Here is a 23,923-nt window from a genome sequence, read left to right as displayed (position 1 = left end):
TTTAGAGAAGGTAAATGGTTAAGAGTAACTGACCTGGGACTGTATCTATGGGCCAGGCACTACACTATTTATGTGCTAACCCATCTAATCCTCAAAATAATCCATAGTAGGTATTATGTTGCTATTATTGAGACTGAAACTCCACTGCTTTAAATAGAAACCACTGTAAGCAGGGGAACCTTAAGCTGTCAATTATAATTCCATTTAATTTGGCGGTGCCCATGATCTCAGAACAGGCTCAGCTCTGCCTCCAGCCCTGCAGCGGTTAGGTGATTACCACCATCTGCCCACAAGGGAAACTAAGGCCCAGGAAGAGTTGGGTTTGGCTAAAGGTCAGAGGGTTGCTTCCAAATAGCATGCCCTTCCTGTGGAACTTTGTCTGGTCCCATCTTACCAAATGCCAGATTCAGGTATGCAGCTGCCTGCTCAAGTCTCCAGACTGAGATCTAAAAGATCTCAAATTGAATGTGCTTGAAACAGAGGTCTTGATTTCTCCCTCAGAACAACTCCACCAGTAGCCTCCCCATCTCAACTGGTGGCCCTCTCATCCTTTGAGTAGCTTAAGCAAAAAAGATGAAGTCTTGACTTGTCTCTCTCATATCCACACTCAATTTGTAGGAAATTCTCTGATTGGGTCTACTGTCAAGACCTACTCAGCACTGACCTCTCTGCACAACCGCCATCGCATCTATACTGGTCTGAGTCCCTGGGGCTTGGATTCCTGTGACTGGCCTCCCTGTTGGGACCTTCTCTTGCTCTCCACCACCGAGTCTCCCATCACCTCGATGGCTCCCCTCACACTGAGCGTGAAAGCCAAATCCTACAACAGTAGCAGGTGGCTGCCCCGCCTGTTCCGCTCCAGCCTGGCACACCTGCTCCCCCTCTGCTCTGGGCTGCCATGGTCCCTCAAACATATTTCCATGTTGCCCTGGCTGTTCCCTCTGCCTGGGATGCTCTTCCCTAGATGTCTTCAAGGACAACTTGTCTGTACATTCTTCAAATGTCACTTTCTGGACGAGGTTCATTCACCCTGACGGCTCTAAAACTGCAACTGGCTCTGGCACTCCTGCCCTCTCCCCCTGCTCTACTTCCCCCCAGAACTTGTATTTCTAACACACTCTACAATGTACGTATTTTTCTACATAGCTTTCTCTTCCCACTATAATATAAGTTCTGTAACTGTTGTTCTGTTTACTATGTACTCCGGAGCTAGAGTAGTGCTTAGCACACAGTCGGAATTCCACAATTGCTGAACTGAAATATCGGCATTAGCTGAGACTATGGAAATCATCTAGCCCAACTTTTGTCACTTTATAGATGAGACCAAGAAGATGAAACAGTGTGACCAAGGTCATACTACTACTTAGTAGAGAAGGAGTACTGGGGCAAATGGTCCTCCAAGACTGGAAGCGTCCTCACAACATCATCACGGGCGCCTGCAACACTTCAGAAAACAGAAGTGGAAGGGGGCAACACCAGCGGTTGTGCCAGAGGTTCTTCAACCTCAGTTAGGTTAGTCTTTTGATGTGATCAGTAACAGACGGCTCAGTTTCCCATAAGCCAGTCCTATTTGCCTCCTGAAGGAACTATATCCACTGGAGACTGAGCGTGGCTCTCACACGCATGTCAGATATGACTACAGAGGCACAAAGGTCAGGAGGAGGACTGGAAAGGAGAAGCCGAAAGCTCACCACGCTCCCATGCCTGTGGTGTCATAACCACTGTCAGGTGCTCCAGGCCCAACAACTCCCTGCAACAGCGGCAAACCTGGGCCTGGGGAATGCAGCAGGAGGTGGGGTGCTCCTGTCTTTCAGGGGAGGAAGACTCAGGCAAGAAGTGGAAGAGGGGGAGTGGTCTGGAAACAGACACACGCAACATGTTAGTCTACTCATCAAGTTTAGTGGGTGGGAGAGGGACTGCTGACTCACAAAATATCCCCTAGGGCAGCCAGCTGCTTCTCAGTCACGAGGCGCTCTCGGGCAGGGTCCCCGTCCAGGTCCAGCAGGTCGTTCTCACCATACAGGCTGCCCAGCCCCAGGGTGCGCTTGGTTCTGAGTCAGAAACACAGAGGAAGAAACAAATGCACACAAACACTCAGAGACAGGCTCCCAGAGTGAGGGAAGTGTGCACAGAACAAAAGACCATATCACAGGGGAGAGGAAAAGGGTGAAGGGGCAGAGAGGAGAGGGCGTAGAAGGCAAGGCAACCTGTAGTCAAGGATCTGCTCCTGGATTTCTGGCATGGCTGCCCCCTGGGCATCACAGAGAAGGGCACGAGCATCCTCACCACTCCGCAGGCGCGCGTCTGTGTGGAAGCCGAGGGAAGACAGAAGTGGACTGGCATGTCAGGGAAGATGAGGCTGCTTCTGTAAGCATCTTGAAGCCCATTAGCTTCCTGTGGCCCCAGGAAGGGAGGCTGACTTTCTGGCCTCCTGTTAGCTTTAAGGAGGCAGAGGCCTGGACCTACCAGGTTATTCCTGAATTCAGGGCTGGAGTCATGACACCCAAGTCCCAAGGCAAGGGTGTTCTACACTCTATTAACTAGAGAAATTATAAAGCCCCTCTCATGAGTGTCCAGGTGCTGGCTGCCCTGTGACTTCAAAGTGCACATTCTAGGGCTCATTCTCCTTTCTACTCAGGCCTTGAGAATGAGAAGGCCAAGCAGTCTCCCAGGACACTGGGTCCTCCCTCGGGACCAGCTGTTACCAAGTTTAGTTAAGGAACTCTAAAAACTAAAGCAAAAATAAAACACCAAACACTCCAGATATCCTAGGACATGGATGAGGCCCTGGTTTCTGTATTTCTGAAGAGCTCTCCAAGGGATTCTGAGGATTGACCAGGCTAGGATGACCCTAATTGAGCCCAACTTCTTTGAATAGATGAGCAAACTGAGGCCCTGAGAGGTCAGGGGAGAGCTGGAAAAAATGAGCCCACGTCTCCTTAGAGTGTTCTTTCTTTGGGCCAAGCTGCACCAGCAGAGCGAGCTCCAAGGCAGGGTCTGTCACCCCTGTGCCTATCCATCAGCTACTGGGAGGACTTCTGGAAGACTGTCCCTATTTTTTCTTAGATAGAGGAAAGCTAGTCAAACACAAGGATTATGCCCCCTCTGTCCCTGGAGCTTTCTGAGGGCCCAGGAAGAGACCAAGGAGCCAACTTACCTAATTCAGCCTGTAACATCTCTGGCACCTTCACCCTCAGAGGCTACAAAACAGAAGAGAGGGGGCAGAAGTGGTGAGGTTCACACCTTGGGTTAACAAAGGAGGCATATGCAGGGCAAGGAGGGCTCTGGAACACAGCCATCTTCCTTCTCCCTACCCCATCCGCCTCTCACCTCTCTCCAGCCTGTAGATCTGAGTTTTAGGATAGGTTTATGAGCAATGAATGTTCCAAAAAGTGGCGTGGTGCCAATTTAGCAACAAGGGGGAACCTTTGTTAGGCTATTTGAAGGCCTTCTCACTCCCTTTCACTCCCAAGGGAAAAGTTAACTGATGTTACCAAGTCTTCCAATTAACACAGCATCTGGCTTCTGCTTCCTGAGTTCCCGACACCTGGGTAGTGAGGGTTCTGTACCAACCAACAGGGTATGACTGGCATCTCTAACCTCCTTACTCAAGACCCCTTAATGAGGCAAATAGGTATCTTGAGGAAAAAGTTGATTTCCCAATCTCGTTAGTTTTATTAGCTTACTGCTAAATGAACAATCATCCTGGGAATCATTTAGTAGACTACAGTAGGAAGTCTAGGATGGACACTGCCCTCCTAGGTGGGAGCCTATCACAAGCTCTAGGACTGTGTCCCCACGCAGAGTGCCATCTACACATAGTCTGGGGTTTCTCCTGCTGGATCTTGATTTGGAGCAGTGATAGCAAGTCAATCTGAGCCTTGAAAACCTGGGCTCTTCTCCTGGCTCACTGATCTCCATTGTGCAATGTTCTGGCTTATTTCTCTGTCCTAGGAAGAGGGGCAAAAGCAGGGAGTGGTGGGGGACCAGAGTATTGATACTGGAAAGAGTAATTCATCGCTGATGCAATCTTCCTCCAAACATTTTAGAGAGAGGCAATGTGTAGTCTACCTTGTTACAGGTAGAACAAAGGAGATACAGGTAGATGGGTTTTTAGGGAGCAGAGCTAGAACAGAATCCAGAGATGCTAAATTCTCAGCCTATACTCGTTAATAACCTATATCTACTCTGCCTGAAACGTTTGGCTGAAAGTTCCCTCTGCCTCTGAGTGGTCCAAAGAGTATAAAATTTTAAATCAATCCATGACTGCCTTACCGCATTTTTCTCTAGGAAAATATTCCAGATGCCTTTTCCCAAGTTTCGGGAATCCTTGGGGTTTGTCTGCTGATAAACTTCTGCACATAAGTAAAAAAGCTGAGAGAAGAGATAAAATGGGTTAAAGTAGTGGTTTTCAACCAGCAGTAATTTAACTCTCCCCTGTCTCTGCAATCAGCAGAGTCTAGAGATGTTTCTGATGGCTACATGGGGAGAGAAGCTACTGGCATCTACTGGGTGGAGTGATGCAGTAAACATCCCACAATGCACACAATAGTTCCACAAAAAAGAAGCCTACGGCTCAATATGTGAGAGGCTTTGAGGTTAAGAAACCCTGGATAAGAGTGTTTCAGAGACCTGCGGTAAAGAATCTCCACCTCTCTGCCTCCACATACACACCCACTTCCCACACAATCACGCCTCTGTTCTGCACCTCTCCACCTTGCTTTTCTGTGTCTTGTATTTACTTAATTATCCAAGGTTTTCTAAGAGTTAGTGCTTTATTTCCCTTTGGGAAATGTCCACCTTCACTCAGGAAAACTTCTGAGGTGCCAACACTTGGGATTTACACACAGATGTTCAATGAATACCTGCTGAATAAATGGATATTGATTCTGGCTTCTAAGAGTAGTACCCTCAGAAAGAAATGCTACTGCTGCTGCCTTGGCCAAAGCTTGTCCAGAAGAAGACGCTGTAACCCTTCACCTTCATCTCTAAGCAGCTGAGCAGAATGTGGGGCTGCTGGCTCCAAGTGCTGCTCCAGGGGCTCTGCTCTCCTTTCGTAATCTCAATACTATCCTCTGTATCTCTTTTAAACTTTCTTGTAGTAACACAGTATATTTGCAAGGGTCATCCTTTCAATTCTCTAGTCGGTACAGTATATTTGCAAGGGCCATCCTTTCAATTCTCTAATCGGTCTGTATTTACCTTCATTCATAAAACTCTAGAAAGGCCATCTTCTCTAAGCTGATCCAGAATGATGGTTTCCTGGTCTAGCTCTTTCTGCCACTCCTTATGCCATGGATGGAGTTAGCAGTAAAAGTCCCTTCTGTTTAGGTTGCGGCTTCTCTTCTATTTTGTCTCTGTTTGTGAGACACCCGACTGTGCCCAAGATCTGATTTAAAACATCTACAGAGCAGGCCCAGAGGCCAGAGATCCTCCTTCCTAATAATACAAGCAGGCAACCAATCAAAGCTGGTACTGTGACTTACCAGTGGACTGGGATCTGCCTGAGAGAAGATGTAACGGAGAAAAACCCCCAAGTGAGCTGGCCGTGACTTAAGTTTCTCAAGATCCTGGAATATGATGTCGCTCTGGAAGGCAGAAGGACAAGGACAGCTGCGAGGCACAGAAGCAGGGTGCAGCAGCATAGGCTGCTCCAGTCTGGTGCCCGCCCATGCTCCCGCACAGCTGGTGCTGGTCAGATTGTTCTAGTCAAAAGTGACCAAAATGGTAGAATAACAATGGGAGGAAAGCAGGAAAAGTTACCTCGTTGTTGAAATACCCTGGGTCATAATCTTCCTCTGGGCCAATAATTAAAGGTTTTGAGCTTTGATCTGCACCCTGGGGGAGAGAGCCAAATTGTAGAGATGAGAGTAAGTAGACGGGGCTCTGAACTATGTAGCGAAGTTGTTGAGCAGCAGCAGGGAAGGCTACACAGGCCTGGCTGAGGCTGACATCTCACTCCCACCCTGCATCTCAGAGAATAGAAACAATTATTTCCCCTTGCAGGAAGTCAACTGCTTCTGGGTGGGGCAGAGCACCCTGGTCACAGGGCATAAGAGGATGGGAAGTGAGAGAAAGTGTCTCTTCCTGTTTGTGAAAGATCTTGGGAGGAAGTATAACCCGAAAAAAACAAGAACCTCTCGTTCCTAGTGGACTGTCAGCTTGGGGTCTGGGTATTTTCCTAAACAGCCTTCTACCCTGGCGCCCCCCCACCAAGTCTGGTGCCTACCACAGTGCTGCTCAGGGTTTCTGTGTGCCAAAAAGTACAAAATGATTTAAGGGAAAGGGAGAGAAAGTTTCCATTATTCTATGCCCCTGCTGTTGACAGTTTCATAGATAGCACAGGTTTCTGTGTTCACGAACACAATTATTAAGAAAAGAAGTGTACTATGTTAGCTGTCACCACTTAAAAGTAGCACTTTAAATAAACTTTTTCAGAAGATGAACAAATTCAGAGGGGGACAAAGAGGGCCCCAAGACTAATAACTCCACACCTGCTCCTATTGACCACCTAAAGGAAAACCTCCCTTAAGAATATTAGATGTAGAGAGGGGCGGAGCAACATGGCGGCGAGGAGACGCTGCGAGTAAGATCTCCCATTAAAAAAAGTTAATAGGGAGGAAAAGCGGCAGGTCCCAGTGAGAACTGGGACACGGAAGATAAACGGCCGACTCCAGCAAACTGCCCAAAGAAGAAAGTTGCCATAAAAGAGGACCAGAAGGGAGGGAAGCGCAGAACCCTGCTCCCCTCCCCCGCCCACAGAGGCGGCACTCTCCGACCGGCAGAGAGGAGGGAAACAACAAACCAAAACGGCCAACAAGAAAAACGGACGCAGCAAGTGGGACTGTGAGTGGAAAGGAACTATTGCAGCCACCACACCCCGTGAACGGGAGCTGAGGCGAACCCTGCAGGATTCGCCGCGGCGGTGAGCGAACGGCTCCGGGCGCCATTAGAGAAGAACAAAGACCCTGGGAGACGCGCACACAGCCCAGGCTGCCGGTAAGCTTGCGCGGAAAGTGGCGCGCTCGGCGCGCTTGAAAAGCAAGTGCAGACCGGGATCGCGGCTGCCCAGGTCCCCGCGCCTGCGACCTAGGCTTGGGAGACGACCTAGGCTTGCGGGGAGACGCTCGGAGGTCCTCACTGAGGTGAAGGTCCCTCCCTGAGTAAGCAGGAACCAGGCGCCCAGGCACGGGAGCGGTGCAAAAGGCGCCATTCCCGCGCCACTGAACTGGGCTACAGCCCGCGTCCTGGAACTGAGGGCTTTGGAACTGAGACCCGGGGCACGAAATTAGGGGCGTGGGTTCCCCACGACGGTGGGGCACAAGGCAGACACAGCACCCCAAAGCCGTTGAGGTGTACCCTACCATCCCCGCTCTGCTCCCTGTCCCACGGGGTGGAAAATCAGCTTCCCAAGGGCTCTAGGAGAGATCTCTGGCGCCACCTAGCGACTTGAAGCCAGCACAGGCTCCTGAAGGAGCTAGTGGCCAGCTGGGGAGTTAGCCCACACCCGGCCCCTTCCGAACAAGTAGTCTGAGCCCACAGGGAGAGCGAGCACCCACAGCTGGGGCAGACCAGGCACGCAGAAGAGTGTGCCTGACACCGTACGCGCAGGGAGTGTGTCCCACATCACCATTTTAGAACAGGGACATTTCTTCAGTAAAGACTACCTGCAGAAGGCTTCCTCAGGAGCCAGAGGTGAGCGGGGGAAGTTCGCCCACGCCAGACCCCCTCTGGCCTGCAGTCCAAGCCCAGAGGGGGAGCAGGAACCCACCGCCGGGGCAGACCAGGCGCACAGGGGAGTGTGTCCCCACATCGACATTTTAGGACAGGGACCTTTCTCCAATAAAGACTGCTTGAAACTGACAGATGACTCCTGGAGGAACCAGAGGGGAGCAGAGAAGCTCACCCAAGATGCCGGCCAGTCCCAACTACACAGTGTCCCAACGCATACGGCAAATTAGAAAACAGACAGTAGGGAGGAGAAGAACCACACGCAACCTAGCAACTCTCCAGAGAAAAAGCACACCACAAAAAGAAAACCAGCCCTCAGATTGCAACGACAGTAACTTGGAAGAACTTCTGAGCCTTCCAGAAAGAGAATTTAAAATTGCCGTGATTAAAAAACTGACAGAAGTCATAAAGGAAAACAATGATAAGGGAAAAATAATCAACGATCAGAAGAATGAAATTGAGTCCCTAAAGAGGGAAGTAAAAGAAATGCAGGAGATCAAAGAATTAGTGGAAGAACTAAAGAATTCTGGGAAAAGCAATGAAAGCAGAATTGATGAAATGGAAGAACGAATAAGTGCTCTGGAAGACACAGAAATAAAAAGAACCAAAACAGAAAAGGAAAGAGAAGTACGAAGGAAAAAGAATGAAGAAAGACTTCGGGAACTATCTGACTCCATGAGGAAAGGAAATATAAGAGTTATAGGAATACCAGAAGGAGAGGAGAGAGAAGTAGGAACAGAGAAAATATTCAAAGAGATAATTGAAGAGAACTTCCCAAATGTGAAGAAGGAGCTGAAAATTGATATACAAGAAGCAAGAAGAACACCAAACTTCCACGACGAAAGAAAAAATACAGCAAGACACATAATAGTAAAGCTCCCAAGAATCCAGGACAAGGAAAAAATAATGAAGCTGGCAAGAGGGAAGAAACAGATAACATTCAAAGGAAAGCCAATCAGGCTGACATCAGACTTCTCCGAAGAAACACTACGGGCAAGGACAGAGTGGAGGGACATAGTCAACAGACTCCAAGAAAACAGATGCCAACCAAGAACTCTATCCCGCAAAGCTCTCCTTCCTCTTTGAAGAAAGAATATGGACCTTCCCAGACAAACAGAAACTCCGGAATTTCATTGCAACTAAACCCCCACTCCAAAAAATACTACAAGGAGTCCTAAAGCCAGAACCTCAGAGGGACGAATAACAATGAAAGAAGGCAAAAAAAAAAAAAAAGTTATTAAAAGAATAAATAAATAAAATCAAAGGAAAGACAAACACAATGGCAAATACAGATGTTAACATATCAATATTAACTCTAAATGTAAATGGACTAAACTCTTCAATAAAAAGACACAGAGTTGCAGCCTGGATTAAGAAACAAAACCCAACCTTTTGCTGTCTCCAGGAAACACATTTAGCTACAAAAGATAAAAATAGGCTCAAAGTTAAAGGATGGAAAACAATCCTACAAGCAAATGGACCAAAAAAGAAAGCAGGAACAGCTATACTTATATCAGATAAAACAGATTTCAAACTCAAAAAGATAAAAAGAGACCCCAATGGTCACTACATTATGATCAAGGGGACAATACTTCAAGAAGAAATAACACTCATTAACATATACGCACCAAACGAAGGAGCACCAAAATATATCAGACAACTGTTGTCCTCTCTGAAAACAGACATCAGAGAAAACACATACGTAGTGGGAGACTTCAACACACCACTATCAACAATGGATAGATCAACAAGACAAAAAATAAGTAAAGAAACCAAAGCTCTAAATAAGGACCTAGAGCAATTGGGCTTAACAGACATCTATAGAACACTAAACCCCAAAAAAACGGAATACACATTTTTCTCAAGCGCACACGGATCATTCTCCAGGATCGATCACATACTGGGGCACAAGACAAACATCAACAGATACACCAAGATTGAAATCATATCAACCATCTTTTCTGACCATGAAGGCATCAAACTAGAAATAAACCATAAAAAGAAGGCAAGGAACTTTCCTACCTCATGGAGATTAAAAACCACACTACTGGAAGACCACTGGACTAATGAGGAGATCAAAGAGGAAATTAAAAAATTTTTTGAATTGAATGACAAGGAGGACACCAATATCCTAAATATATGGGATGCAGCAAAAGCAGTAATAAGAGGAAAATATATAGCAATAGACGCTCACATCAAGAAACAAGAAAGAACTCAAAGAAACAACCTAATCTCGAAGCTCAAAGATCTAGAAAAAGAACAACAAAAAAACCCCAAAACCAGTAGAAGAAAAGAAATAATAAAAACCAAAGCAGAAATAAATGAAATTGAAACTAAAAAAACAATCCAAAAGATCAATGAAACCAAGAGCTGGTTCTTTGAAAAAAATCAATAAAATAGACAAACCCCTAGCCAGGCTCACAAAGGAAAAAAGGGAGAAAGCACAAATAAACAGGATCATCAATGAAAGAGGAGAAATCACAACGGACACAGCAGAAATCAAAAGAATAATCAGTAACTACTATGAACAGTTATATGGAAACAAGTTTAACAATCTAGAGGAGATGGACAAATTCCTACAACTCTACAATCACCCAAAGCTAGATAAAGAAGAAATAGAACACCTAAATAGACCAATTACAATTAGCGAAATTGAAATGGTAATCAAAAACCTCCCCAAAAACAAAAGCCCAGGACCTGATGGATTTACAAATGAATTCTACCAAACATTCAGACGAATTAGTGCCTATCCTTCACAAACTCTTCCAAAAAATTGAGAAGGAAGGGACAATACCAAACACGTTCTATGAAGCCAACATTACACTAATACCAAAACCGAACAAGGACAACACAAAAAAGGAAAACTACAGGCCAATCTCCCTAATGAACACTGATGCAAAAATCCTCAATAAAATTTTAGCCATCAGAATCCAACAATGTATCCATAAGATAATTCACCACGACCAAGTAGGATTCATTCCAGGGGCACAAGGATGGTTTAACATCCGAAAATCAATCAACATTATCCAACACATCAACAAAAAGAAATATAAAAACCATATGATAATATCAATAGATGCTGAGAAAGCTTTCGACAAAGTGCAACACCCATTCATGATAAAAGCCCTTGAAATTCTTGGGATACAAGGAACATACCTCAACATCATAAAGGCCATCTATGACAAGGCAACAGCCAGTATCATTCTCAATGGTGAAAAGCTGAAAGCAATTCCATTAAGATCTGGAACAAGACAAGGATGTCCACTCTCACCACTGCTTTTCAATATAATACTGGAAGTCCTAGCCAGGGCAATAAGACAAGAGAAAGACATCCAAGGAATCCAAATAGGAAAAGAAGAAGTCAAACTATCACTATTTGCAGACGATATGATATTATACATAGAGAACCCCAAAAACTCCACAGAAAAGCTAATTCAACTCATCAATCAGTTCAGTAAAGTGGCAGGATACAAAATCAACACGCAAAAGTCAGTAGCCTTCCTATACACAAACAATAAATCTGAAGAAGAAGAAATCAAAAAAACCATGCCTTTTGTTATTGAAACAAAAAAAATCAAATATTTGGGAATAAATCTAACAAAAGAGGTAAAGGACCTATACAAAGAAAACTATAAAACACTGTTAAAAGAAATAGAAGAAGACACAAAGAAATGGAGAGACATCCCCTGCTCGTGGATTGGAAGAATAAACATTATTAAAATGGCCATCCTTCCAAAAGCAATATACAGATTCAATGCGATTCCAATCAAAATTTCAATGTCATTCTTCAAAGAAATAGAACAATTATTGATGAAATTCATATGGAATCACAAAAAACCCCGAATAGCCAAAGCTCTCCTGAAAAAAAAAGAAGGGAATGGAGGCATTACACTCCCAGACTTCAAACTATACTACAAAGCCATAATCATCAAAACTGCATGGTATTGGAACAAGAACAGACATACAGACCAATGGAATCGAATAGAAAATCCAGAAATAAACCCACAGATTTATGGTCAACTAATCTTTGACAAAGGAGCAAAGACTATGCATTGGAGCAAAGAAAGTTTGTTCAATAAATGGTGCTGGGAAAACTGGGTCGCTACATGCAAAAGAATGAAGCTTGACCGCTACCTCACACCATACACAAAAATCAACTCAAAATGGATTAAAGAACTAGACATAAGACCTGAAACCATAAAATATATAGAAGGAAATATAGGCGAAACACTACGTGATTTGCACATCAAAGACATCTTTACAAACACATCACCCAAAGCAATGATAGTGAAGGCAAAGATAAATAGCTGGGACTACATCAAATTAAAGAGCTTCTGCACAGCAAAAGAGACAATAACAAAAACAAAGAGAAACCCCACCAACTGGGAGAACATTTTTGCACCCAACACTAATGATAAAGGACTGATCACAAAAATCTGCAAAGAGCTGATGAGACTCAACAACAACAAAGAAAATAATCCAGTCAAAAAATGGGCAGAAGAGCTAAAAAGAAACTTCTCTGAAGAGGAAATGCAAATGGCCAACAGGCATATGAAAAAATGTTCAACATCACTTGTCATCAGGGAAATGCAAATCAAAACTACCATGAGATACCATCTTACACCAGTGAGAATGGCACATATTAAAAAAACTTGCAACAACAAATGCTGGCGAGGGTGTGGAGAAAAAGGAACTCTTCTACACTGTTGGTGGGAGTGCAAACTGGTCCAACCACTGTGGAAAGCTGTGTGGAGATTTCTGGACCTACTAAACATAGAGCTTCCATATGATCCAGCAATTCCACTCCTAGGTATTTACCCAAAGGACACAGAAACATCAATTCCAAAGAACACCTGCACCCCTATGTTTATAGCAGCACTGTTTACAATAGCTAAGCTTTGGAAACAACCCAAATGCCCAAAAATAGATGACTGGATCAAGAAGATGTGGTCCATATATACCATGGAATATTACTCAGCATTCAAAAAAGATAAACACATGCAATTTGCAGCAACATGGATGGCGCTGGAAGGGATCATGCTCAGCGAAATAAGCCAAAAAGAAAAAGAAAAATACCGGATGGTCTCACTCATAGCAGGAATCTAGAAAACTTAAATAAGGGACCAGGAAAATGAATAACTATAAGAAAGTGAAAATCAAAATCAACAAAAAACTATGAACCAGAGACACTTTTAGGGGGGCGGGGGCGGGAGGGGAGGGATTGGGGTCAGAATGGGGGGGCTGCAATTGTATGGGGAATATAACAATAAAATTCATTATTAAAAAAATAAATAAATAAATAAATAAAATAAAATTAAAAAAAAAAAAAAAAAGAATATTAGATGTACCTGAACTTGGTGCTGAAGCGCCCGGTGTGAGATGGAGGGGGTGGGTGGGCATGAGGCAAAGAGTAGCCTGCTTGGGGGTTCAGGGAAATTAGGGTCTAGTCTGACACTGTCACCCACAATGGTGTCCTTGAACAACACTCCCTTAAGCTTTCTCAGCCTTAGTTTTCTCACTGCCGAAATGAAGATTCTATTGTCTACTTCCTTCCTTTCCTCATTGTGAGAATTAAATGATATTTTTTTCCTAAAGATCTAGCACAGCAGCTGGTACACCAGGCATTTTAAGACTTGTTAGATCCATTTTCTTTTCCAGGATCTAAAAGTAACAAAATCCTATCCTATGGGTAAAACCAGAGCACCAGACAGTGTGTGATGCTGGTTTTAATTTAAGGTAATGACAGACTTCCTTTAAAATAAATCTAAGTTTTAAAAACTGAGTTAGCTTAAATAAAATTATTAAGTAACATTTATCTATATAACTGGTTTAAAGATATGGAAAAAAAATCATTACTGAGGTAGTAGATGCATTTTAAGAAACACTGTTTCACAAAAGTGGAAGATTCTTCCCAATATCTCTGGCAGGTAGGGGCCCAGTTTCTACCTAAACACTGACAGGCAATTCCCTGGTTCTCAAGTCAGCTCACTCCATTGTCAGGCCAGATTCTTTGCAATCTTTCTGCCAAAACCAGTCTTCTTGTAGGGCTCCCTGGTGGTGCAAGAGGTTGAGCTCTTGTGGGGTGCCCTGGTGGCGCAAGGGGTTGAGCACATCGCTGTGAAGCTATCCACAGTCTCTGCAGTGTGAGTTCGATCCCTGGCCAGGGAGCTACCCATCTGGCGCAGCAGACCCCTCCTGATTCGCCCGCTGCTCCTCTCAGCAGTTTACTTGGGTCTATCTGCCTATTCTGTTCCCTGCTCTGTCTCTGGTGAATTGTCTCACCTCCCACACCTTGGGCCTGTACCTGAGTTCTTGTAATCATAAATAAATAAATCTTCAAAAAAAAAAACAAACCCAAAACCAGTCTTCGTTAGATCTCCCCTGGACCTAGTTGTACCCTTGCCAGCAAATGGCTTTCAAATGAGATTCTGCAGAGCCTTAGGGCTCTGGGGCTGGGGAGGCTAACCAGGAAAGTTCTCAGGGAAGCTGAGTATTTATCTGCTTTCTCTATTGGGATGTGAATAATAAGATTTTGTTTAAGGAAAGGATTCTGCTAAAGGAAGAGAAAATTGAAAATTAGTGTTCTGAAGTAATTCTGAAACATCTATTTCCTTTTCTTTACTATTTGTTCTCTAGATGTCTATCTCAAAACATCTAAGATTATTCAAGGCTGTATAGTGGTAACTCAGTTCTGAAACAAGGGAAAGGAAACTGTAGGTGGCTCTGGCTCACTCACCTGGTTGCCGGTGGGTGGGACGGGTGCATCAGAGCCCTGCCGCCTGTGGTGCTGGGCAACCCTGGCCATGATCACTGGGGAAGTCCGTGGACTGTCTAGCCCGGGGTCTGACAGTACTGAGTTCCGATTCATTAATGACTAGAGCAACAGAGGAGTTTGTGAGAAGAAAACCCGTTCAGAAGATTCTCAGGGCTAGGCTTGTTTGGTGGTGAGCACACTCAGCAGCTAATACATAAACTGGCTTTCTCTGTGCCAAGCATTATAAGGCCCTGACTGCATATTAGTGCACTGACTCTCACAGTAGCCCCCTGAGGTAGGAACCATTATTCCTTCCACTTTCATACAATGAAACTACAATTTGGAGAGATTATAAGACCAGTCGAAGGTAGAACAGCTAGCAATGTAGTCCTTGGATTTCACCCAGGCCGTCTTAACCCAAAGTCCACATTACCAAGTTGAATGCTGCCTCCAGATGGCAAGCCCTCAGGATAATGTCAACTGTAGATTATTTACCAAACCCCTCCACCCACTTCGTGGTGTCGTTCCCATAGATGGGATGTCCTTCCCAGTCATCATCTTCCCACAAACATATATTTTTCAACTATTATTTAAGATTAGATTTTAAACAGGTTTTCAACTAATTAACTCATCTTAATCAACCTGGCTAAGTAAATATTTTGCTAATATCATTATTTCTTCCGTGGAATCTTATTTTTGTATCATAGACTTATATTTGCAGTTTACAAATGCAAACTTACATGTGGAAGGGTAACCTTTGAGGCCAAAACCTGAAATTCTTTTGACCACTCCAGAAAAGAGGAGTTGCTCAAGAACAAAAAGATCTGCAAAGAAAGAGGCCACCACTTCTGACTGAGCTGGGTTTGCTGCATTACTCTAAGATGATGCTCACTGCAGACATGCCTTTCAGATGGGTTGTGACGCTGTTCCTTTTTGCTCAAGACTTGCTGGAGTTCATGACATGACCTCTCTCTCCACTCTGCTCTTTATATAACAGAATTGACTATGATACCACAGAAACCAGATTTGATGATCCCACACGAAAGAAACATCTGAACCATTTTGAAACCCAGAGCACAGTGACTAAATCCTTAGAACTGCAACCAGGCCCCTAGATGTGGAGTTAAAGAGAGGCTCATGCTTGTTAGCACTCACCTCGCTGAGGGAAGGGAAGCGTTCTGTCCCAGAGTCCAAGCCGCTGTCCCCCTCTTGTGAATCCAGGGAGAGTTGGCCTGAGAAGGAAATAGCTTACATGGTAAGGAGCTAAGACCTGGGGCAAAGAGGAACCTTGATTCTGGGTACCTGTAGTATCTCCCTTCCTTTGTCTCCCAGTTTCCCTTCAGCTCTCTCTTGTCATGACCCCCTAGTCCAATGCACTACACCAACCTCTAGCTGTGCCCAGATCATGTCACCTCCTGATATAACGCTACAGGTCTACCTCATCATGAGGCTTTCCCCTCAGCTCATCTCAGCCTCTCCAATTTCTCTCCATGTGGTTGCGCTCCTGAGAGCTGGTGCTGTAGGCAGGCTGTCCCTCGACATCATCCAACATCCCCCTACTTGGCTATTCAGGGCAACTCATTTCTACAGAGTAAGCCGTAGCCAGTTTCCCTGGGTAGTGGCAGGGCTTTCTCTCATGAGTCCACTTCCCAGAGGGCAGGTACTATGCATCTTCTGTTCGTAGGGAGGGCACAATTGGTAAGAACCCTGGACTAGAGATTTGCCAGGAAGGGACATGGGAGGCTCACCTTCTGATGCTCTCTGGCTGGTGTCACCACAGAGTGGAAGCACGTCCTACAAAAAGAAAGATGTGGTAGGTGGGCAAGTCCTGGGAATCTCTCCCCTACTGTTTCCTTCCTTCAGTCAACCCTTTGCTTCAGTCTCAGCAGATAGTATCTGCTTACAATTAACAGCCTCTTCTGCTTCACTGCCTTAAAAATGCCCAACTGGAAGAGCTCTTGATGCATCTGTACAGCCATACAGATGAAGACAGTGTTCCCTAATGGTAGAAAAAGATTTCTACCTTTAATAAAATTCAAAAACCTCACTTGATTTATCACTCTGGATGCAGAGTATCTGTTGCCTTAATTGGGCTACACACAAAAAGGACCTCCTATCAGAAAGTAGAAAAGCTCCAACAAGTGGCTGAGGGAAGACATAAAAGGTCACATCTAAAGACCTCTGAGGTGGACTGAAGGTGCTGGTCTAGGGCTGACACCCAGCCAATGTGGCAGGAGCCATGTTGCCAGAGCCTCACTGTTTATGAAGCACTCTTTTCTATACTCGTTGACTCTTTCAACAACTCTGAGGCAGGTATAGTACTCCTATGTCACACACGAGGACACAAGTCCAGAGATCTTAGGTAACTTGCCCAAGCTACACAGCCAGGAAACTTTAAGCCAGAATTGATGCTCAGACCCTGAGTCCAAGACTCACACCTTGCAGACGATGAAGACGCAGACCCCGTGGCTGTGCAGCGGGGCTGTGCAGCACCGTGCCTGGCCTGTGGAGGTGTGCTTTCACTCCCTCAGTCACCCGTGGGACAGAAGTGCTGTGAGCTCCGTTTTAGAAATGATGCCTCCCAGGCTCCCAGGGATCAAGTGACTTGCCCAGGAGTCTTAATGCTGGTGAGCACCAGGGCTGGGATGACTCCAGATGGTCCAAGTCCACAACCGGGGTTCCTGTCACCCACATGACCCTGAAGAGTCCTTCAGAAAGTAAAATAGCTTAACTCTGATTAGCCTCTGATTAGAATATCCCAGGACATTTGGATATTCTAAAAAAGAAAGTAGATAATCCTTAGTTGATTTCTATTGATTTTGGCAAATATTATTCTTGGAGACCTTTAAGTTTCTGTAGCTACTTCTTATTTACCCAAAGAATTAAGGCCTGATGAAGATAAGGCAGACACAAACAGCAAAGTCCCTGACTAGAACAGACAAGGAGACAAGTAATTGTCTCTTCTCTGTGACTTCCCACAAAGTGTGGTTAGCTGCTGCTGTGGGTGCCTCTCCCTTGTCAGGAACCCTTTAATTACTACTGACCCTAAAAAGGACCAAGGCAGTATCTAGGTGGGGTGGGATGCAATTCAGGAACTATTTAATAAAGCCAACTAAATCTCTAAAAAAAAAAAAAAAAAGACACAATGCCTGAGGGAGAAGTGGTAGAATAAGCTACGAGATGAAGGCTGAGTAAAAGCTGTGCAGGAATGTACATCAGCTATGAGGAAACTACTCAGGAGGGGACAGAGAGGCAGAGGACTAAAGCTGATAGTCTAATTTAGTTCTTTCCACTACAACTGTAAGCTTCTGGAGGGCAGGAATTAGGACTTTTCTTTTTATAGTCCCTCTGGTGCTGAGTAAAGACTTGCTGACTTTGTTTTTTGTAAAATACAAACTTACTAGCTCAGCCCCAGGTCCTGCCTGCCTTCTGGAGTCTTGTCCTGGTTTCTTCCCTAGTTCTCCCCCAGTCACCTGAGTGCCCTTTCTGGAGCTGCACCTGCTATCACTCACCACTAAGCCACCAGTCTCCTGCTGGATCTTCAGCTGTAATTGGGAGACTCGCCGTCGGGCACCTTCCATCTGTTCTTCCAGCTCGCTAGCGGGTTTCCGGTTATACACCTCACAGATACGCTGGGGGTGTGGAAGGCGCAGGGGAGGAAGAAGGCAGAAGGGCTGGTTAGTAAAGAGCAGACAACTTTACCAGTGGGGAGAACAGCAGTTACCCCAAAACAAGGAGGAGAGAGAAGAGAGCTCTGCCTTCTAGTTGGATCCATGTCATTTCACCATCGTTTAGCAGCAGAGAAAGGTGTAAATAGGGAGAAGCAGAACACATGAGGCAACTGGAGGAAGATGCACACGAAGGTCTGTCCTAGTCTGACCCACTCTTCAAGAGCTGGCTTAAGTCCCACATCCTAAACAAGGTCTTCCCTGACTTCTACTCAAGTGTCAGATATTTAAGTGACCATCCAGATCAGCACAAAAAAAGCACCAAAGAGAAAACTTACACATGTGACAACCACCCGGGATGAGAGGAAGAGCCTGACCAGGGCCAGCACCTCCTCCTCCCACCTCCGGTGGGGGGGGGCCACACTGACGTGCAGCAGAGCACAGCACACACATTTAGGGCTTGGGCTTTGCAGTTCAGGAGATCTCCCTTTGAGTTCTGGTATCTCCACTTACTAGCTGTGTAGACCTGGGCAAGCTTTCATAGGTCCTCATCGATAAGATGGAGATGACAGTACCTGCTTCCTGGGATGGCTGTAAGACCTGAATGAGATTATGTACGAGAAGTGATAGCAGGCTGTCTGGGGCATAATTACATGACCGTATAAATGGCAGCTATTACTGTTTTACTACAAAAAAATGTTCCATAGAGCTGGCTAGTTAAATAAAGACATTGCTACATATATTTTGTAAACTCCTCTGACCCCCTCACTGCCACCCCCCAACCCCCATCCCACCACAGTGCTACTTGACAACCTTTTGTTACCAACTCCTCATACTTATCATTTCATATCTTCCAAACCTATCAAACCCAAGCCCCTCCACCCTCCACCATCCCTTTACTTTGCCTGGCAGATGATATCACCAAGTAAGAACTTTCCCTCTTTACAGAGGGAATCACAGCCATTCTCTCTCCCTGCTTCAGAAGAGAAACTGTCTAAATCCTGTACAGGGCTAAAGCCTCCAACTGCCCGGGGCACTGTTCATAGACTCTGAAAGTTTCCTCTTTCTAATGGCGCCTTCTCCTCACCCTACAAAAACCTTCAAGTTTCCTGTCTTAAAACAAAACCACCACAACAAAACCCTTCCCATCAACTTTGATTATTCTACAAGCCACTGTCCCATTCTTTTCTCCTTCCTTTCAAAACAGGAGTCCAGACATCTTTGTCTTATGGTCACTCCTTGGCGTACACAACGTAGTTCCTCCCATTACTTCAAATAGCCGCTCCCTCAGCCAAACCCCTGGCCCCTGCTGCTGAGTGTTCATCTCTTCAGGCCTCTTCAAAGTCCTCCTCAGGATGCCCTCTTTTGACTTCCCATCTCTTTGCTCCCCAGGGTCTCCTCAAACCCCTCCCCAACTGTGGCTCTCTCCCTGCCTCTTCTCTTCAATCTAAGCACGTCCACAACTCTGTGAACATTGACAGAGAGAGGGTCTATGCCAGGCACCGTGCCAGCTGAGGAGGAAGATACAAAGGTAGAGATAAGAGGCATGAGCCCTGGTTTTAAGGAACTTAGTCCAATAGGGGAGAAGGACAAACTACAAATATTTAACAGGAAGTGATGTGACAACAGAGGTTGGTGTACCTAAGTTCCCAGATCCCACTTGGCTCGCTCCTTCCCCCTGCACAATGCCCTGGGTGATGACTAGTTTCCAGTCTCAACTACCATCCTCTGCACTGTGGATGCCCCCATTTATTTCGACTTCCTCTTCTCCTGAGGTTGAGCCCTGTTGTCTCCATAAAGCTGGTTGTTGGTCTTTTTATCTGAATGTCTCATGACTACTGTATACTCAGTATTTCCAAGGCTAACCTGCAAGTCTTTCTGTAAACCCTGCTCCATCTGCCTCTCACTCCATCAATCACATCACCAGCCATTGAGGCTCCTAAACTTGGGGCCAGCTTTTATTCTTTCTCCTCCCTTACCTCCCCCTTCAAGTTGATAAGTTCTCCTGGTGTGACCTGTGAAGTGTCTCCCAGGGCTGTTGTTCTGGTTCTACTCCTACTGTTCTTGTTCAGTCTGTTACCATTTCTTACCTTATTGCAATAGCCTCCTAAATGGTTTCTTTACTTGTCAATCTATTCAACACACTTCTCTATAAAGTCCTGATTTGAAGATAATCATCACACCCCTACTCAAAATCCTTTGACCCACTTCCATGTTTTCAGAATCAACTCCAAGCTTATCACACTATTCAAGGCAAAAGAACTTTTCAGAGTAAGACAGGCAAAACTCAATTTAAGCGTCACCTCAAGAATCCTTTAATCATTCATAATTAGTTATCCCTCCTTTTGGGCTTCTATGGCACCAAAAATATTTCTAAAAAATTTCCCATTCCCCCACTATTGTTTTTCATATTTAAAAAATTATTTCTGACAATAATTCACATAACATAAGCTTCATTACTTTAAAGTATACAATTCAGTGGTTTTTAGCATATTCACAGAATTGTACAACAATCCCCACTATCTAATTCCAGAACATTTCCATCATGCCAATAAGAAAGGATTTACTCCCAATTTTTTCTTCCTTCCATCCCCTGGCAACCACTAATTTATTTTGTGTCCCTATGGATTTACCTATTTTGGACCTCCATGTAAACAGAATCATACATCATGTGGCTGTTGGCTTTTTTCATTTAGTGCAATGTTTTTAACGTTCTTTCAAGTTACAGAATGGATCAGTACTTCATTCCTTTAATATTCCATTGCTTGGACATACTACATTAGTTTATTCATCAGGTGATTGACACTTGCGCTATTTCCTCTTTCTAGCTATTATGAATAATGCTGTTACTAAAATTCAGCCGCAGGTTTTTGTGTGAACATGTGTTTTCAATTCTCTTAGGTATATACTTAGGAGTGGAATTAACGAATCTTACTTCTGTGTTTATGTTAACTATTTTGAAGAACCATTTAAACTGATTTTCACAGTGGCTATTCTATTTTACATTTTCACCATTAACAATGGAAATAGATTAGGATAGCATATATGTAAACAAAATATAAAGAAGCATTTCTCCAATCTCTACATTTCACCCGCATTTATTTTCTGTTATTTTGACTCTAGCCATCCTAATGGATATAGGTGGTATCTCACTATAGTTTTATACGATCTCCCTACCGACTAAGGGCATTGAGCACCTTTTCCCATCTGTATGTCTTCTTTATGGGACTAACTCAAATCCTTTGCCAATTTTTAAAATGAGTTATTTGTCTTTGTCTTATTGAATGTTAAGATCCTTTATATATTCTATATATCCTTTATATATTCTAAGGCTTCATCAGATATGAGTTGCAAGTATTTCTTCCCATTCAGTAAACTGGTTGTCTTTTTTTCTTTTTAACAGTGCCCTTTGACATATAAAAGTTTTTAATTTTGATGAAGTCCAATTTATCTTTTGGTTGTTTTGGTGTCTTATCTAAGAAACACTGCCTATTCCAAGGGCACGTTACATCCATGCTTTCTTCTAAGAGGTTTGTAGTTTTAAAAGAATAGTTTTAGCTTCCACATTTAAGACTTTGATCCATTTTGAGTTAAATTTGGTTTACTTTGTGAGGTAAGGGTCCAAATTCATTTTTTTGCATGTGGATATCCAGTAGTCCCAGCATCAAATTGTTGAAAAGACAATTCTTTCTCCATTGAGTTGTCTTGGTAACTTTGTCAAAAATTAACTGATCGCAGGCCCTCCCCTGTGGCTCAGTGGTTGAGCGCTGAGTTGCGAAGCTGCCCGCAGCCTCTGCGGCGCCGGTTCAATCCCCGGCTGCTCCCCGGACACCGGAGGAGGGTCCCACATGGTATGCAGACCTCTCCTGCCGCCTGCTGCTCCCAACAGCAGCGTGCTTTGGTCCTTCTGCCTGCTCTTCTCCCCGCTCTGGCTATGGTGAATTCTCTCACCCTCCTGCGCTTCTGACTGTACCCAATGCTTGTATAAATAAATAAATAAATAAATAAATAAATAAATAATCTTTAAAAATAAATAAATAACAGATCGCAGATATATGGGTTAATTCTGAAACTCTGAGTTCTATTTTACTGATCTATAGATCTATCCTTACACCAGTACCACAGTACCTTGATTATTCTATGACAATTGCCAATACCTCAGTATCAGTGCCTATTACATTCTAATGTAACTATATCTTCAATCATCCACTGATAATCCTACTGAAAAATCCTACTGGATTTCAAACTCCTTCAAGCAAAGATTCACCTCTCATTTATCTTTGCAAGCATTCCAGTTTTTATCTCGAGCAGACCCCTCCCTCTCCTGCAACATATATACACAGTACAGTACCCAGCATGCTGCAGAAACTCAAAGTTTGTTAAATAAATGAGTGTATTTTCATAACTCTGTATCTTTGACCTATGGCTGTCCAATCGCTAGCATTCTCTCCACCACTTCTTTTGTTTATGAGACCCTGGATCTTCAAGGCCCAGCTGAAACACTATCCTCTCTGTTTCTCTTACCTTTTCCCATCACTAACTGCTGTCTATTATTCTCTCATTGCAAGCTCTCTGTTCTTCTACTTTCTCTACTGTAATTTGAATTTTCTCTACTAGATTTTAAACATGTTGAGAGTAAGAACTGGCTAATCATTTTCATCTCTGCAGACCACAGGAAACTATGCTTTAAATAGAGATATTTGCTGAATTGAGGAACTCTCTATAAACCACAGTTATTATAGGAATCTGGTGACATCACTCCAGTCAAATTAACCTTACTGTTCCCTTTGCCCATCATTCCCAGGCTTGGGAATGCCCGTCATTTCTTCATCCTCCACCAACACTGCCCCACTTGTGTCAGCCTAGCCCAGCACTCACCTACCTTCCCCACCCTCCTTTCTTACCTTTCCTTGGAAACCTTCAAGATCAATTCCAGCGGACTCTAATTTTTCTCAGTTCTAATGTTCCTTCATTTCATTCCACCTGTCTCATTACTTGTTTGTATTCTGTCTACGAAGTCACTATCCTAATCTATCTTTTGTGAACTCTACTGCCCTATTTAGCCTATTGATCAAATTCTGCTTTAACAAATTCTAGTGAACTCTGGCAGTTCTTTGGCTGCCCTGAAATTTCATTTTGCAAAGTTTTACTGTGACAGCATGTGGCCTGTAAGTTAAGTTGTGCCCCTTGTAGATTGCTGTGATGAAGAACTATTTCAGTAAGGCCATGGCACACCTACCCTCAGCAGTGACGTACCTGTAACTCCTGTTCCTCCTGCCTCAGCATATTCCTAAGGATCTGGGTGGCATGTTTTTGAACTTCTGGATCCTAAGAATAGAAAATTAAGATAGTAGTATGAGGTGGGGACCAGCTTAATGGCTGAATTCTCTTCTACCCGCCCATTCCTGGGCAAGGAAAGCTAAGAGTCATAAGTATGGGTCATAAGCATGTCTTGTATAATACCAAGTACCTTCTTTTGTTCTTACTCCTGAACTTCCTAGAAGCCTTGGCTGTAATCACCTATGGTATCAAATTGGTTCCCTGAAGTCTCTTTGGACATGTTGGTTTAGTTTTCTTTCCAACTGGAGGATCCTGTCCCCTCTTCCTATCTGCTTCCTGTCCTCCCACAGGCCTACCTAGTCCTCCTTCTCTTCTTGCTTGTTTCTGTCCCTCCAGAATCTGCACACCGGGCGCCACATGTTGTTCCTCCAAGCAGCTGTTTCCCCGCGTGACTTACTCTACCCTTGTGACAGTGACTGGCGCTGTCATT

The 23,923-nt window shown here is 44.3% G+C and overlaps 1 protein-coding gene across 1 annotated transcript in view; it reads right to left on the bottom strand.

Annotated features, from left to right (window-relative positions):
- ARHGEF11 (Rho guanine nucleotide exchange factor 11) overlaps positions 1-23,923 on the bottom strand; it is a gene marked incomplete at both ends in the record, with an annotated part of 57,121 nt that overhangs the window by 19,800 nt on the left and 13,398 nt on the right. The window contains 11 exons of the mRNA XM_084242400.1: positions 1,929-2,051; positions 2,208-2,304; positions 3,158-3,200; positions 4,276-4,374; positions 5,487-5,588; positions 5,764-5,838; positions 14,468-14,605; positions 15,641-15,717; positions 16,234-16,279; positions 17,998-18,117; positions 23,410-23,481. Coding sequence (XP_084098526.1) covers positions 1,929-2,051; positions 2,208-2,304; positions 3,158-3,200; positions 4,276-4,374; positions 5,487-5,588; positions 5,764-5,838; positions 14,468-14,605; positions 15,641-15,717; positions 16,234-16,279; positions 17,998-18,117; positions 23,410-23,481 — 992 coding nt within the window. The remainder of the gene's footprint in view (positions 1-1,928; positions 2,052-2,207; positions 2,305-3,157; positions 3,201-4,275; positions 4,375-5,486; positions 5,589-5,763; positions 5,839-14,467; positions 14,606-15,640; positions 15,718-16,233; positions 16,280-17,997; positions 18,118-23,409; positions 23,482-23,923) is intronic.

Source organism: Talpa europaea (genome assembly GCF_964194135.1).
Source record: "Talpa europaea genome assembly, chromosome: 9".
In the NCBI taxonomy this organism is placed as follows: Eukaryota; Metazoa; Chordata; class Mammalia; order Eulipotyphla; family Talpidae; genus Talpa; species Talpa europaea.
Note: the sequence above shows the minus strand (reverse complement) of the source record. Positions and strands in the feature narration are given on the sequence as shown.